The 17,591-nt window shown below is 49.4% G+C and overlaps 1 protein-coding gene across 1 annotated transcript; it reads left to right on the forward strand.

Annotated features, from left to right (window-relative positions):
• The first annotated feature begins 1,190 nt into the window (after window positions 1-1,190).
• On the forward strand, window positions 1,191-2,387 carry LOC129580868 (uncharacterized). Its single transcript, XM_055471590.1, has one exon. The coding sequence runs from the start codon at window positions 1,191-1,193 to the stop codon at window positions 2,385-2,387; it is 1,197 nt and encodes a 398-aa protein (XP_055327565.1).
• The last annotated feature ends 15,204 nt before the right edge of the window (window positions 2,388-17,591 follow it).

The raw sequence follows: 17,591 nt of genomic DNA on the forward strand, positions 1-17,591 counted from the left end.
AACGGACCGTCAAGAACCAGGATCGGCTACGGATTCTCAAAGTCAAAATTGACAGCTTAGCGGAAGACTTCTATAAACGGAAGCAACAAGAAGCGGAACGCAAGATGGAAAAATCAACTGCCGCGAAGAAGCTTAAGGCGCAACTTAAGCCGCCGGTTCAACCTGTCAAACCATTGGAGGTTCAACAAAATGAACCCATGGATGAAGTACCGCCACTCGGGAACGAACTCGAGGTCGGAGCATTCGAGCAGGTGGACATGGACACTAATGAAACCCTAGTAACACCGCAGGACGGCCAACCGAAGCCGATTGTCCGACCTGCTCGACCAGGAACTTTGCCCGGGCTACCACAGAAAGAGCCCACAAAAGGGATGGACGACACGGACGACAAAGGTCCGCGTAGACGTCTCTTTTCACCTCCACCAGTCCGAACGAAGGAACAACTGTTGGAATTCCTGAAGGCAACTCCAACGGATGGAACACAGTCGGGTCAGTCACAGAAACCGACCCCGGCAACAAAGTCAGTGTTCACGTCCGGAGTCCATAAGAAGTTAATCCGACAGGCCAAGAATTACGACCTGGAACGGATACTGAATGAAGCCCACCTAACAGAGGGACTGAGGCTAGGAAAGCTATCCATTGACGAGCAACAAGCACTCGGCCAACGGATATACGCGCTAATCCAGGACAGGGATAAGGCTTTACGCCGACCGATGTTTATAAGGTGCGGAAGACAGGCATTACGACAGCTTCCGTTGGATGCGGCCATTATCAAGCCAGTCCAACTACTTCGGCACCCCCGCATCAACCCTGCCGCTTACACTTTGGAATTGGCCCCCCAACCCGGTCAACAAGTCACCGAGAAAATTCGATGGGTCATGTCGGATAGCAGCGACGAATCTGACCACAGCTACAAAAAGGGTGCTCAGATCGAAGATGACCCAACCTATGACGACGACTTAACGTGGCAAGAGACTCTGCTCATGGACGCACAAACAAGTTCCGGGTCGTCATATGGATTTCGACCGGCTGAAACAACGCCGAGACGGAGTAGATCCCCGGTGAAACAGATCTCACCGAACCGGGCAGCGTCTCAACCGGCAACGATGCCGAGTCAACCTCCGAAGGAATAGCCACGAAGGTTTACGCCCCGGAATACTCCAACTAAACCAAAGCAGACCCCGGAGGAGATGGACACAACGTCTCCGAAGCAGGTCGGACTTGAATCACAAAATGAATCGACCTCGGAACCAGCCAAGTTGGTTATTGATGAATCTCGAACGAACGAACCGGCAACAGCTCCGGGCAAGAGAAGCAAGAAGAAGCAGCAACCGGCTGAAGACTTCTCGCGCGAATTTCACGATGACCCGGCCTTGAAGCATGTTCAGGACCTGACTAGGTCGGAACAGGACGTGAGCGTTGACATCGCATTTCCAGAGGACAAAGAACTCTGGAACTCACTTAAGTCACGTCGCGCTAGCCTCGTTGGAAACACCGACGCAGTTCGTAAGGAACATGAACGCCTTACGCAGAGGATGGCTGAGGTCATGAAACGAATGGGAGAACGATTCCGAGCGGAGAAGACCCGACCTGCGGCACAACAACAGGCTGCTACGACTCGGCAGAAACTCTTCGCACAGGACCCGAAAACGACCTCCACGACAACGCGTCAACTGGTCGTCAAGATGAAGAATCCCCAACCAGTAAGGGAACCTTCCGTGCAAATCCAGGACGAACCGTTACTGGACTCGAAAGTGATTAACTCGGCTAACTCGGCTAAGTTATCACGGAGGGAAAAGAAGAAGGCCAAGAAAGAGGCCAGAAAGGAAGCCGAAAAGGAGGCAACCAAGGAACCTCCAAAGGAACCGACCAAACCCAAATCGGATACATCAGTCAAAACGCCGAAACCTAACCCGGCCAAACGACATAAATCCTCAGACGACCTTGACACCTCCGACGCTGGCCCACATAAGCCGGACAAGGGGAACGCCAAGGAGGAGTACGATTACGACGCAGCCAAACAACGGATGCGAGAACTGATCGCTAGAGCAGGTACGATGGCAACTAAAACAGAGGCCGAACGACCACACGAAAGGTCTAAGCCGACGCCTAAGCCACCTGTCAAAGTAGCGAAGCTTCTACGTCCAAGAAAGACTCGGACGACGGATCAGAAAAACCTTCGGAACCCGATGATGGAATCTCCGACCATGGGGAAGCCGATCCGTACGAAGGATTTAAAGGCGATCGGAACGAAGAATGGAGTCACGAAGAAGACACTGACGCTTCCGAATGGCCAGCCCCTGATGACGTACGTCAGCGGCTACCCGACGCTCAACCTGGCGACCGACCAGTCGGATTCCATACAGTACGACTTCACGTCGAAATAGTCCGAAGCGTCAGGAACGCCCGAACAGAAGGCAAAGATGTCTATCAGTTATGGTACGCGACCTCTCGACCAACTTAAGGATCGTAGGTCGGACCTCACCTTGGCTTACACAGAAACTTATGATGGCAATAGTGGCATGGGCTTTGGACTTCGGATTAGCCGTAGCGGTCCACCGACAATGGGGACGGATCGCCGAGCTGATCGCACCCGACATCATCCAGAAGCTCAAAAGTGCCACAGCCAGAAATCAAGACGACCCCCGACGAGAATCGTAAGATGCATCGGATACGCCAGAAACCCTCGCGGATCCTCCCTACTGCACATCGCCCGTATATACAACGTGATGTACGAGAACAGTCAGGGAAACATCGATGTAATAATGGACCTCTTACGACCCGTCATCGCAACGATGGTGGCGGAATTTTCTCTTCAAACGATCAACGCGGAACGCGACTTGCCACTTCGGTACACAGTACCTCGGTTCATACCGGAACAGCAACGACGCGACTTCAAACTCCGGATGTCCTTCTTTAATCGACAGCGCTCTCCAGAAGGTACCGAAATGACCGTTGAAGAATACAACGAGACGGATGAACAACCATCCGGAGAAGCGGCGGATATGTTGAACATTGCACGAGCATCTGGTATGTCGTCACAGAAACGACTACCAATTAACCGACCTCGGGCACCGTTCGAACCGGCAACGTATGTCAACACCGCCCCGGCACCAGGACGAGCAAGTGCGACTAAGGCAGGTCGGACCACAACAGGACGCTTTGCCGCGAGAGATACACAATCTCTCCCACCGGCCTCACCGATGGAAATTTCCCCGGCTCCGGAAGGTAAGACTCCACGGAAGAGTCAACCTAAACCGGCCAAGTCAACAAAGAAGTTGGCGAAGACCAAGGAAAAGACGCCCTCGGAAGAGGAAGACGAGGACGAAGAAGATGAAGATGAGGACGACGACTATCAAACACCAAAGGGATCGGAAGATGAGGATGATGACGATGATCAACCTCCACCGGCTTCGGCACCCCAACAGCAGAGTGAACCGGAGATTTCCGACAGTCAGAATGACCCACCGGCCGATAACAGCAACGAAGCCGATGAGCCGATGGAAGAAGATAGTGGTGACGTCTACGTTCCTCAGAATTACCGTCAACAAGTACGGCTAACACCAGATTCCGACCCGAATCAACTCCTCACGGAATGGAACGAGGATACTCAGGAACTCTTACCGAATGAGATTCCGAGACTACCAACTGTAAACGTCAAGTACCTGAAGGTAGCCACCAAACGTGCACACACCTTACCCCCACGCGTCTCGGAATACCACCCGGGATGGATGTATACCTTCGCGGCTTTAAAGGCCCTGGCGACCTGTGGACCGAAGTTTGCGACACCGAAGAACGCATTTCAACTCCTTAGGCACCACAAGATCGGCGACATCGGTGGAGGTTGGAGGCAACTAAGCCAGAGCAACGTATACCGGTACTGTAACCTTGGGTATAACGAAAGTAAAATCATACGGACATATACCAGCACCAAGCGCAAGTATTACGAGTTCCCACCGGAGAAACGAGACCCGGCGCCGACCACTTACGAAGGTTGGGTACATGCCATTGAAGCGTGTATGGAGATGTCGTGGCACCCGGTAGGATTGACCCGCGGCGAAATCTTACACCAGCTGGTCGCTCGGTTTGAATTTGGCTGGGAAGCCGAAAAACCTCAGCTAGTCGACCCGAAGTACAAGCCCACGAACAGAATTAAGGGAGGCGAAAAGTACATGCTGGGCGACGACCTGGACTTCGTCTTTAACAAGGGATTCTTCCAGAAGAGATTTGGCATCAACCAGACTCGGGAAGGCGAACGATACGAAGCCCTTAAACCATCGGTACATCGATACGGACACTTACCGAAGCATCCACCGACCTTGGAGCAACAGAAGGAGTCAACCGACTCTCTCCAGGTGAACCGGGTGGAATCGACGAACGGATGAGGAGACGTGAAATACGTCGAAGGAGTCGCAGAACCGACCTCCTTCATAAGTGCCACATAAGTACTTATGATTACCGACCTCCTCTTGGACACAACAGAATGTCCCGACCTACCTCAATAGGCACCACATAGTGCCTTGGACCAGCTCGAGAACCGACCTGGCCCGACCGTTGTAATTATAGGGTGTAACATTTATAGGATAACGAATCCGAGAAACGGATCGTTTAATTTTTCTTTTAACAGCCGCGAACGGAGGCGTACACGACGGACTGCCGACATTGCAGAGAAAACTCAACTCCGCAGGGCAACAGACTCCCATGCGCGGACTGCATAATTTTCTTTTCGGACGAACATACCCCACAGGTCGGACGCCGTGACGCGACGCAAGCAGCGGCTTTGTACATAAACGTCGTCGCTGGAAACATTAGCGCATACCGACGCTTGGCTCGCAGCGAACGCCTGATTAACCAGTTACGGGCCTACGAACAGGATCACTTGTCGGAAATTCAACGCAACCGCGCTTCCGACCCTGGATGGACTCACACGGCACCACCGGTACTAACTAACCAACTTCTGGAATACCGTCAGCAACAGGACCTGAGGCGCCAGGATGAGGACCGTGCGAAACTTAAGGCAGTCAACGAAAGAATTGCCACAATGAAGGTCCATCCACCACCAACGAAGCATGAACCGGAAATCACTGTTCGGTTACAGCAGCCCACAGAAGGCCGCACAGACACGGAACAGGTGATTCACGACGTTCGAGAAGTAATAGTCGGAGACATCCACCGACCTCTACAAACCGCGTCAATCCAAATGATGATGCGACAGGACGACGGAACCATGAAGGTGGTCACCCTTTACCCCGCAACGGAGGAACAGATGGCAACGATCCCACAGAAGGTCGTTCCAGTGGTTACGCAAACCCAGCCTTCAGTTCCCCAGCAGATTCTTCAACCTGGACCTTCGGCACAACCAGTTGCCCCGTCGACGACTCAACAGCAGCGCCGACCTGCCAAACCACTGGCCGGACATGACCTTCGCCATAGGCTCGGACACGATGCTCGACATAGAATCGAGGAACGACGAGCCTCTGCCGGACAGGGCAATAGTGAAGCGACTAGACCTTCACCTGGAAAACGGTCAAGTCCGGAGAAGACAAGTATGGGACTGGTTGTCGACTCAACTAGCAAGTCGAAACGGAACTTTGTCCCACCTGAACAACAACAGGAACCGGAAGCCCACATGGCGGAACCGGCAGATCAACCTGAGGGAATGGATGTTGAAGTGGCAAATCAGATGGCTCCGATGCCAACAGTGCAAGTGCCAAGCCAGGACGACCCTCGCTACGACAACGCCCGACGACAGGGAGTAGAAGTCGTTATGCCACATCCGAACGAACGGACGAATTACATCATGAATACTTTGGGATACGAGGAACAACACCGACCAAACATTTGGCGGATGGTAGAAAACCTGCGTCAGTTCCTCATCCGATCTGGATTTCAGACCCGATTCCAACTGAACAATTGGATGGGTGAGTTCAACATGAACGACCATCCTAATGTCGACCACCCAATCAATCGAGCAAACGCCTTGCCAGCGGTGACTGACCCGGCACTGTTGGACATACCTCTGTCCACACCGGAGAGGACGAGTCTAAGTCAACTCGGACCTCAGGAGTACTCGCGCGATCAACTGGAGAGCGTGGCTCAGTTTGTCATCACCGACGCCCACCCGGCATTTGTCATCGCAGCAGCTCGAGCGGCCCTGGACCTACTGCAGTACCTGCCGGAAGAAGAACCAGGACCGGAGGACCATAACGCAACCATTTTACGGTATATCTTCGCAGCAAGGTTGGGCAACTACTTTTGCCATTACACCCTGTGGGGAGCACGCCGAACCGGCCATATACCACCAGAACTCGACACAGTCGTCGCACAACTTGGCTCACCCATGCGAAGCATCATCTTGGCAGTTTGGTTACGCGACCTCCTTTACATACAGGAACGGCACGCGTCCAGGTACGCCTTTCGAAAGGACTTTAAAGACCCTGATGATGATGCGGCTGAATTCGTAAAATGGTACCGAGAAGAAAAGGCACTACCTAGCGGATTCACCTCGAGACCGTACGGAGAAGGGATGTCGGACGATTTGGCACCCGGCGCAGTACCTAACGCGCAGAAACTCCGTAGGAAGGTCCAGAAAGCCAAGAAGGCGCGAGCGGAACATCCCGGCCAGGAAGATACTCCCCAACAGAGTGGGCAGGCAACGTGCAAACCTGAAGTCTTCCGGCGCCTTGGTCGACCACCGAAACCTGACGACGAAGATGACGAGGACTACTTCGGTGGAGACCCGCCGATCTCAGTCCCCTTGGGATAACAGGTTCCCACATGCGAACCCGAGTCCCCCACTTCAACAGCAAGGAAGGGACACTAAGCCGAGAAACGGCAGAGTCGAGAATCGACCTGGCAGAGATCCTGCCCAGCTGAGAAACAGCACCGTCAAGAAATGACGTGGAAACATGGAACGGAAATTTTTTTTTTACATTTTCTTACAGATCCTAACAGCAGATGTGAACCACGAATAAGCCAGAAGAGCCAACCACATAAGTTGGCCGGATTCTTCGGTCAGACCCGGAAACGCGTGGTCAAGACCTGGGTGTTCCGGTTCTTTCACCGTACCGGTACGTCCCCCGAGGAATCCCCTGGAACGAACTGGGCAACCGACCTCAGTTCCCCAGCATGGCATGAACAGATCGACAACCACATCTACTTTGACCGGAGACAACAGACGCCCCGGCCTGCTAACATAGCATATCGTGAACCACGCTCTGCTACCGAAGAAAATTACTCCGGCCAACCGACTCTGGAGTACAGACCGAGAGGATTACGCTAGCATGGTGCGAAACACGTCTCTGCGCTTGTTTCACACCGTGTTTGCCTGGCACCCGTGGCCGACTTTGGGACCGGGTAACCGACCAGTAACTTTCGTCACCGCAGACAGTGGTATCCTCATCGGTTTGGAATGTCACATGGTTCGGAATTGACCACAGAAGTCAAAACCGACCTGTTACGACATGCATGGCGCATTGGATTAATTAAAGGCAGGAGCGAAGAACCGGATTCCCGCCCAGAGACCTAACTCCGCAGATTGCGACTTTAACCATGTCTCGCTACCTCAGTTAACCACAGAAGTTGACCATTCCCGAGGAAGCCAAACTAAGAAAGGAAGTGGCTCAGACCGTGCCACAGAACCTCGATCTACTACATTTGTTGACCACGGAAGTCAACCAACCTCAAGGTAGAACTCGGACCTCCTCGTTACGACTCGGATAACCTAGTCGACCACAGAAGTCGGTGAAGTTCTAACTTTACATCCGAGGAACGAGCTGTGGAAATACTCCGGCAACCGGACTCCGGAGTAGAAACCAGCGAGGATTCCGCCAGCATGGCCCGGAACACGGCATTACGGCGTGTTCCAGGCCATGCTTGCCAATGCACCCATGGCTTACTCCGGCAACCGGACTCCGGAAGTAAGAACCAAAAGCCGGTCGACCGCAACAAGGCGGACTGTGTCAACTATGACCTGCTACCTAGAATCGACCACAGAAGTCGACTTGCCAACGGTAGCCGACCTTAGAAATGTTACCACTCGACCAACTGACGTCGACCTGAGGGAAGCATACGGAAGTCACAAGTCGGATAGCCTTACGGCAACCTCTACTGACCACAGAAGTCGGTAATGTTGACCGCAGACCGCGGCATCTAACCACGATCTTAGTCTGGGCGGATTCTCCGTTTGAACCCAGACCTACAGGCTCTCAACTAGGAACCTGTACCCGGAGTCCAATCGCAGTCTCCCCCGGAGGATATCGGATAAACCAACCGATTCACCGGTGACCACGACTACGCGCGGCTTGACCGTGCTGCCATTACCTGAAGAGGAACAGCGACGGTGATTTGGCTACTGGTGTACCAACGACTCCGCCGCGACCTGCTTCCCCATGTCTTAATGGAACATCCTAGGCAAACCGTGTTAGAACACACGGCTTGCACCCCCAGACAGACCCCACCCCGGACGTGTGGCGTCTTTCCCCAACAGAGGTGGTAAGGCGTCACAGGTTCGCGGAACGGAATGAAGAAACTTCAATCAGGGAACGAAGATCTGATTCTACCTCAGTTTGCATGCTGCATGGGGATGGGAACGGGCAATCTGACATAAGTCGGGGCCCGAGGCACAACGCTGCCGAGGCGCGAGAACCGTACGCCGGTCTGAAACCAAAGAGTCTGTCTTGTGGAGTGGGACCACAGAAGTCCCTTGATGCCACAAGCGACCTGGATTGCATGCTGAATGGCCAACAGATGCCATGGAATTGCCGAACTCGACGGAACTTGGACCCGTCCAGAGGCAAAGTTACGGACCCGAACCAGGGCATGTTAGAGGCACGGGCCGGATCACCGCTCCAAAACAACTTTACGGAGCCTGGACGGACGCCCAGAGGCTTAAACCGACCTCTTGACGGACGGAACCGACCTGGATGAAGAATCACCGACCTTGGGTTGGATAACATTATGTCCGACCTCAGGTCGGATAAAGTGGAATAACCGACAACAGGTCGGTCATGAGGAATCATGGGATCACCGACCTCAGGTCGGATAACGTAGTAACCGACCTCGGATCGGACATGTGAAGTAACCGGCAACAGGTCGGTGGATGGACACACCATCTAAGAGGATTACGGAAAACGACTTCCGGACGGAAAGAATCGACCTCAACCGACCCGGGATTTGGAGTAACCGACCTCCAGTCGGATAACATTATTACCGACCTCAGGTCGGATAACCGGTCCAACCGACCACAGAAGTCGGTTAGCAACGCCGGATCGTTCGGATTCGCTTGGAACATCAGCGGATTAGCCGAAATACGACCCTCGAACGGACCAGTCACGTGGTAACCGACCTCGAGTCGTACATACATCAGGAACCACCGATAACAGGTCGGTGAAGGATCATCAAATTGAAGAACGGAATTGGAAACGACCTCGAAGTGGACGAATTCGACCTAACGGGACTTGTTTGGCCCCACATGGGCCTAAATAACACGAGTTACCGAGGTCGACCATGGAGGTGCGTTATCACCGACCTCAGGTCGGATAACATTGTGACCGACCTCAGGTCGGATATCCATCTCAACTGACAACAGGTCGGATGACAACAGTGAATCATCAGCGGATGGACGGAGCAACAAATTCCGACCGGACCCTCGAGCCAGTTCGCCTCGGAAAAGTCTTAACCAGGCTCGTGGTAGCAGATTTAACGGGTTTTAACCGACCACATTCCATCGGCATTACCACTTGGCGACCACATAAGTCGCATGACACAAGTACGGTTTTGTCCGACCTGAACCTTTGGAATTCGGGACTTAGCCGAACTCCCTTGCCGCCGGCTAACTTACCGGTAGGCCGACCTTGGTCCGATGACCTTGGTCCATTCCCCTTAATTAGAGAGGATGCTTCGGCATTCGCAACAGCGACAGTGCCTCTCTCTCCGGAACGGATGAATACGAGTCGGACGTAAGTGTCAGCCGTGCTTACCCGACCTCGGACGAATTTACCGGTTACGTTAGGTAACCCGGGAACCGACGCCCCGGACCCGACACACAGGACTGCATTTAGACAGGAGACCCCGTGGAAACTCAAGACCCGTGGACGTCATCCTAGTCGGAATAAGCCCCCGGACAGATCTCTTTTTAGTATTTTTATACACTTTCTAACAAATGGAATTGTATTTTACTTAGAATCTCTAACCAGATCTGTTTGCATTTACTTTTTGCTCACTGGAATTGTGATTAAACTTTATTACTTTTTACTTCGCGCTGTTTAACCGTCATTACACTTCTCTTTTACTTTCTCCGCGAGCCAACAGAAGCAAGATGCCTGCCAACAGAAGCGAAACCGGTCCAACAACAAACCCCGAGCGGCTTCCAGATTTGCGGCCGTGAGTTGCTTGCCTCTCATGGGTCTGGAAGTGATGGATGGGACGGTCAACAGGACACCGGACTCCCACTGGAAGAGGACGCGTACCGGCGACCCCACATGGGTCGACCGGAGAGGTGCGATCCTGGTGCGGTACTGAGTCGGAGCATCCTCGCAGGAGCTCGGATTCCCGCCCAGAGGCATGTTAGAGGCACGACAGCCTGCGTGGTAGATACGCCACTTTGCGTACCACCGCACACATGCTGATTCGCCCTCTCTTGTACGTACGTGAGTGGCTGCACTGCACTCTCCGCCTAGCGGATACACCGCGGGCGCACTCACTGAGCATACTTGCTCTCTCGCTCCTCTCTCTCGCTGTATGACTCAGCGCTTATACGCTCGCGTTGGATACGAGTCCAGTCTGCGCACTCACATTCCTTGTGTCTGGACAGCGTGACGCCGTTGCCGCCAGCACATTCTATTGTAGAAATGTAGAGAATCTCTACATTTCATTACGCGTTAGAACTCGCTCGCAGCAACTTGACTTGCTAATTTCACGCCAGACATTGGCTTTGTTGTTCTTTCCCCGCAATCACGCGGTATTTGCTCCACTTTATTTGTACAATAAAGGCACTCTGTGAGCTCTCTGCGCTTGCCTGTCACAGTTACAAATTTGTAGAAAATGAATTATAATTACTGTAGTCATATTTACCTTGTGAGTTCGGACAAAAATTTTGGTTGAGGACAAAAATATGAACGTATCGTGTGCGTAAACTGTTAAGTAGTGCAACTGCATTTCATGCACTTACACGCCGTTTGTTTCGAGTGTGTTCTTCGATGTACGAGAAGTGCTCGAGACGGTCTTAACTGATCGTGAATAAACAGGTAATAGTTTATGTCTTGTTAAGAAAAAGATCAATACTGCGCACGGCCTCCCCACAGTCTGGAGATCTCTCTAACCAAAAACTTTTAAAAAAATCTGATACCACAGTTAAATCGGCCGTGGTCCAGAACTGCGTCACATGACTTTTGTTTTTGAATATGTCCGATCAGAATCGTGCCGGCACGATGCCGCAAACGATCCAACAAGTTTCAAGCCGCATTATTAAATACGCAAATTAACTAGAATAAATTGAACTTTTTTTCGTACAACACCAACCACAAAATTAAGTATCTGTAATCATAAGTTAACTTATCGATTTTCGTTGTCGGCACATTTGTAAAAATGGTAGGTGTTGACTATACGGACAGTGCGTTACAAGTAAGTTTGTTAATCGGGCTGTTCGATTTTGGTAAGACCGCTCTTCTAAACAACTGCTAAAAGCAAAGAGCCGCATTTATTATTTTTAAGGTGAGCTAGTGAGTAACCGAGACACTATCACTGACCAGCGAGCAAAATCGCTAATTGAGTGAGTGAGTTACCGAGCTACCACTACCGTCCAGTGAGCAAAATTGTTAATTGACCTGATTGAGTTACCGAGCTACCACCGGTCCACCACTATCAAGTGCTCAAAATCGCTACATGAATGAGTAACCAAGCTATTCGTTGATTGGTGCCGTGGATCACAAGAAACGCGGAGGCGAAGCCGCAGATGTTTCTTGTCAAGGAACTAGATCTATAACATAACTACAAAAAAAGCTGAGGCATCGAGATCGGAAAAACCAGAACCTAATAAAAAAACTGTAAACGCCATTAGATTCAGCATGTTTAGAAACTGTGTCACATGCATTTTATTTCTTAAAAAAATTATTTAAACCCGTCCCACCGATGCCGGTTTCGGCAGAACTGGTTTCGGTAAGGCTTTCAAGGTGACCTTGAGAATAATAGCAATGCCAGTTGCTTAGAACATTTTATTTTATTAAAGTGTTAAGTATGTACTACAATAAATTTGTAGTATTGTATTTGCAAACATGTTGAATTTTAATCGCCTGATTGTTGTTCAAATGTTCAATTTTTGTTCAAGTTCAAGCATTGAAGAACGGAATTGGAAACGACCTCGAAGTGGACGAATTCGACCTAACGGGACTTGTTTGGCCCCACATGGGCCTAAATAACACGAGTTACCGAGGTCGACCATGGAGGTGCGTTATCACCGACCTCAGGTCGGATAACATTGTGACCGACCTCAGGTCGGATATCCATCTCAACTGACAACAGGTCGGATGACAACAGTGAATCATCAGCGGATGGACGGAGCAACAAATTCCGACCGGACCCTCGAGCCAGTTCGCCTCGGAAAAGTCTTAACCAGGCTCGTGGTAGCAGATTTAACGGGTTTTAACCGACCACATTCCATCGGCATTACCACTTGGCGACCACATAAGTCGCATGACACAAGTACGGTTTTGTCCGACCTGAACCTTTGGAATTCGGGACTTAGCCGAACTCCCTTGCCGCCGGCTAACTTACCGGTAGGCCGACCTTGGTCCGATGACCTTGGTCCATTCCCCTTAATTAGAGAGGATGCTTCGGCATTCGCAACAGCGACAGTGCCTCTCTCTCCGGAACGGATGAATACGAGTCGGACGTAAGTGTCAGCCGTGCTTACCCGACCTCGGACGAATTTACCGGTTACGTTAGGTAACCCGGGAACCGACGCCCCGGACCCGACACACAGGACTGCATTTAGACAGGAGACCCCGTGGAAACTCAAGACCCGTGGACGTCATCCTAGTCGGAATAAGCCCCCGGACAGATCTCTTTTTAGTATTTTTATACACTTTCTAACAAATGGAATTGTATTTTACTTAGAATCTCTAACCAGATCTGTTTGCATTTACTTTTTGCTCACTGGAATTGTGATTAAACTTTATTACTTTTTACTTCGCGCTGTTTAACCGTCATTACACTTCTCTTTTACTTTCTCCGCGAGCCAACAGAAGCAAGATGCCTGCCAACAGAAGCGAAACCGGTCCAACAACAAACCCCGAGCGGCTTCCAGATTTGCGGCCGTGAGTTGCTTGCCTCTCATGGGTCTGGAAGTGATGGATGGGACGGTCAACAGGACACCGGACTCCCACTGGAAGAGGACGCGTACCGGCGACCCCACATGGGTCGACCGGAGAGGTGCGATCCTGGTGCGGTACTGAGTCGGAGCATCCTCGCAGGAGCTCGGATTCCCGCCCAGAGGCATGTTAGAGGCACGACAGCCTGCGTGGTAGATACGCCACTTTGCGTACCACCGCACACATGCTGATTCGCCCTCTCTTGTACGTACGTGAGTGGCTGCACTGCACTCTCCGCCTAGCGGATACACCGCGGGCGCACTCACTGAGCATACTTGCTCTCTCGCTCCTCTCTCTCGCTGTATGACTCAGCGCTTATACGCTCGCGTTGGATACGAGTCCAGTCTGCGCACTCACATTCCTTGTGTCTGGACAGCGTGACGCCGTTGCCGCCAGCACATTCTAATGTAGAAATGTAGAGAATCTCTACATTTCATTACGCGTTAGAACTCGCTCGCAGCAACTTGACTTGCTAATTTCACGCCAGACATTGGCTTTGTTGTTCTTTCCCCGCAATCACGCGGTATTTGCTCCACTTTATTTGTACAATAAAGGCACTCTGTGAGCTCTCTGCGCTTGCCTGTCACAGTTACAAATTTGTAGAAAATGAATTATAATTACTGTAGTCATATTTACCTTGTGAGTTCGGACAAAAATTTTGGTTGAGGACAAAAATATGAACGTATCGTGTGCGTAAACTGTTAAGTAGTGCAACTGCATTTCATGCACTTACACGCCGTTTGTTTCGAGTGTGTTCTTCGATGTACGAGAAGTGCTCGAGACGGTCTTAACTGATCGTGAATAAACAGGTAATAGTTTATGTCTTGTTAAGAAAAAGATCAATACTGCGCACGGCCTCCCCACAGTCTGGAGATCTCTCTAACCAAAAACTTTTAAAAAAATCTGATACCACAGTTAAATCGGCCGTGGTCCAGAACTGCGTCACATGACTTTTGTTTTTGAATATGTCCGATCAGAATCGTGCCGGCACGATGCCGCAAACGATCCAACAAGTTTCAAGCCGCATTATTAAATACGCAAATTAACTAGAATAAATTGAACTTTTTTCGTACAACACCAACCACAAAATTAAGTATCTGTAATCATAAGTTAACTTATCGATTTTCGTTGTCGGCACATTTGTAAAAAATGGTAGGTGTTGACTATACGGACAGTGCGTTACAAGTAAGTTTGTTAATCGGGCTGTTCGATTTTGGTAAGACCGCTCTTCTAAACAACTGCTAAAAGCAAAGAGCCGCATTTATTATTTTTAAGGTGAGCTAGTGAGTAACCGAGACACTATCACTGACCAGCGAGCAAAATCGCTAATTGAGTGAGTGAGTTACCGAGCTACCACTACCGTCCAGTGAGCAAAATTGTTAATTGACCTGATTGAGTTACCGAGCTACCACCGGTCCACCACTATCAAGTGCTCAAAATCGCTACATGAATGAGTAACCAAGCTATTCGTTGATTGGTGCCGTGGATCACAAGAAACGCGGAGGCGAAGCCGCAGATGTTTCTTGTCAAGGAACTAGATCTATAACATAACTACAAAAAAAGCTGAGGCATCGAGATCGGAAAAACCAGAACCTAATAAAAAAACTGTAAACGCCATTAGATTCAGCATGTTTAGAAACTGTGTCACATGCATTTTATTTCTTAAAAAAATTATTTAAACCCGTCCCACCGATGCCGGTTTCGGCAGAACTGGTTTCGGTAAGGCTTTCAAGGTGACCTTGAGAATAATAGCAATGCCAGTTGCTTAGAACATTTTATTTTATTAAAGTGTTAAGTATGTACTACAATAAATTTGTAGTATTGTATTTGCAAACATGTTGAATTTTAATCGCCTGATTGTTGTTCAAATGTTCAATTTTTAAATGCCTAAAAAATCCGATTCCCCTGGTTGAATTAGCCCAGGTTTCGAAGGAAACAAAAGCCAGTGAACAAAACTACTAAGGCAGTGAGTGACTCAGCTACCGCCACTGTCCAGTGAACAAAACGAAATCACTAGCTGAGTGATGACCGAGCAATAAATCACTACCCTAGGTGAACAAAATTGCTAGATGAGTGAGTGATCGAGCTACCACCACTGTCCAGTGAATAAAATCGCTAGATGAGTGAGTGACTGAGCTACCACCACCGTCCGGTGAACAAAATCGCTAGGTGACACCGTTAGTGAGTGATCGAGCTACCACCACTGTCCAGTGAATAAAATCGCCAGGTGGGTGAGTGACCGAGCTACCATCATTGTCCCGTGAACAAAACTAGGTGAGTAAGTGACTGAGCTTCCACCACCGTCCGGTGAACAAAATCGCTAGGTGAGTGAGTGACCGAGCTAACACCACTGTCCAGTGAACAAAGTTGCTAACTGAGTGAGGGACCGAGCTAGACTCCTTGCCTAAGAAGTTCTACAATAACTGCTAAGGCAGTTAGTGAATTTACTAACGAATTACTGCAAATGGAATGATTTGTTCAAAACGGCCGTGGATCACAAGAAACGCGGAGGCGAAGCCGCAGCGGTTTCTTGTATAAATATAATATAAATATATCGGAAATAAAGCAATAGTAAGAACTAGGGTAGTTCTTCGTAGAGCCGAATCTGCCGACACATTGTGTCGTTAAGGAGAATTTGTACTATGGTCGCAAGATGGAAAACGAGATTTTCGAAATTCTACAGTTGTAATAAGAAGGGTTATATCTATTACTGGGCGGAAGTTAAGTAAAATTACTTTGCAACGAAAAAAGTTATTAAAGTTTTTTGGTTGGCGATCAGGAGCAATTTGGCGGGCTGGGGTATTTTTCTACACTACTGCCATCTGTGGTCAAAACCAGTGAAAGAAAGATTGCTTCGAGAAGATGCCTTGTGGTTGTTATGGTTGGCGCTAGAGAATGGAAAGACACAGCGCTGTCCTGTGAGTGCACATGAAAGAGTGGCCAAAGTCCACTCTTCGGTGTGCACACAATCAGTGTGGCGGCACTGCAAGCGCAGAATCGGTAAGACCAAAGGAAAGCGCAGTACAAAAGAAGGTTCTTCGTCCCATCCTGAACAATTTTTGAAAAACAACTTCTAAAATCAATAACAACTCGCATCGGTTTCAGAAAATTTCACACTTTGATCAGACTAAAGAAAAATCATTTTCAAAAAGAATTGTGAAGCGTTTTTGTGGAAAATGTTTATGTACTCTATAGAATATAAAATAAAGTAACTTTGGGTGTCAAAAAGTTTGTTTTTTTCAATACCGGGTGGGTTTTTTTGAAAAATCGCTCCACAATACTTTAGTCATTCTAACGGAACACACTGCTGTTCTTGAATGAAAAATTTAAAAAATCTGCTTGAATTGTTATTGCGTCCGCAAAATAACGACCTTAAATCAGTAACTTTTACACTTTAAAATAACCAAACCGAGTTTAGACTTCTAATATAAGTAGTGAAAATATCATAGTGTTGGGTGCAATGCATAGTTATCATGCAGCACAAGGACACGCATTGCGCCAGCGAGAACAGTCAAAAGAGGTCGAAATCAGTAGAATCTCTACTTAACGCTCCTGCATAACTAGCATCTTGCTCCGCAAAGAAAGTATCGGGATCGGATTTATAAATTGAACATCCCCTCGCATGTAAGTGCTTCGTTTTCAGTAGTTATCAGGATCTATTATGGTTACCTAAATTTGGTATTGTTCGTCTGTAAAAATTTAATAATACCAGTCCCATTTCGGAATACACATTGTCATACCCATACGGTACACAATCACGTATTACGCAGATTTGTGATCAACTGCAAGCCATTTGTACTTGCTCGATCACAAACACGCCGGCTGATATGAGGCTTTTTTAACATGCAGGCAAAGAGAATTAGCGGAGCTAATTCCTGTTAATGCAGCAAAGGAGGAATAGGCGGGACTATGTCTCCTCGTTGGACAGCGGTCATTTGAGATAGCACTATGTGTGGTTTCCTGTTAATGTGACTCTATATAAGCCGATTTCCTCTGGCATGTACTTGTAGCGTTGTGATTCAGTTGCTTTTGCAGCATTACCGTATGTATTGTCAAATCGTATCAAACGTAGCAAATCGCATCTCAAACGCTGTGTATCTCAAACGGTGACCTTTATCTTATGCGGGGTGATTACTATGCCTCAACTCAGGAAACAACGCTCTCCATCTCAATCCGCTCAGTCGGATTTATCGTCTTTGTCATCCTCCAGTTCGTCATCTTCCA

Source organism: Paramacrobiotus metropolitanus, unplaced genomic scaffold, assembly GCF_019649055.1.
Source record: "Paramacrobiotus metropolitanus isolate TYO unplaced genomic scaffold, Prichtersi_v1.0 Parri_scaffold0000005, whole genome shotgun sequence".
Classification (NCBI taxonomy): Eukaryota; Metazoa; Tardigrada; class Eutardigrada; order Parachela; family Macrobiotidae; genus Paramacrobiotus; species Paramacrobiotus metropolitanus.

Coding starts and splice junctions, on each gene's coding strand:
- LOC129580868 (XM_055471590.1), top strand. CDS start 1,191: ATGGACACAACGTCTCCGAAGCAGGTCGGACTTGAATCACAAAATGAA.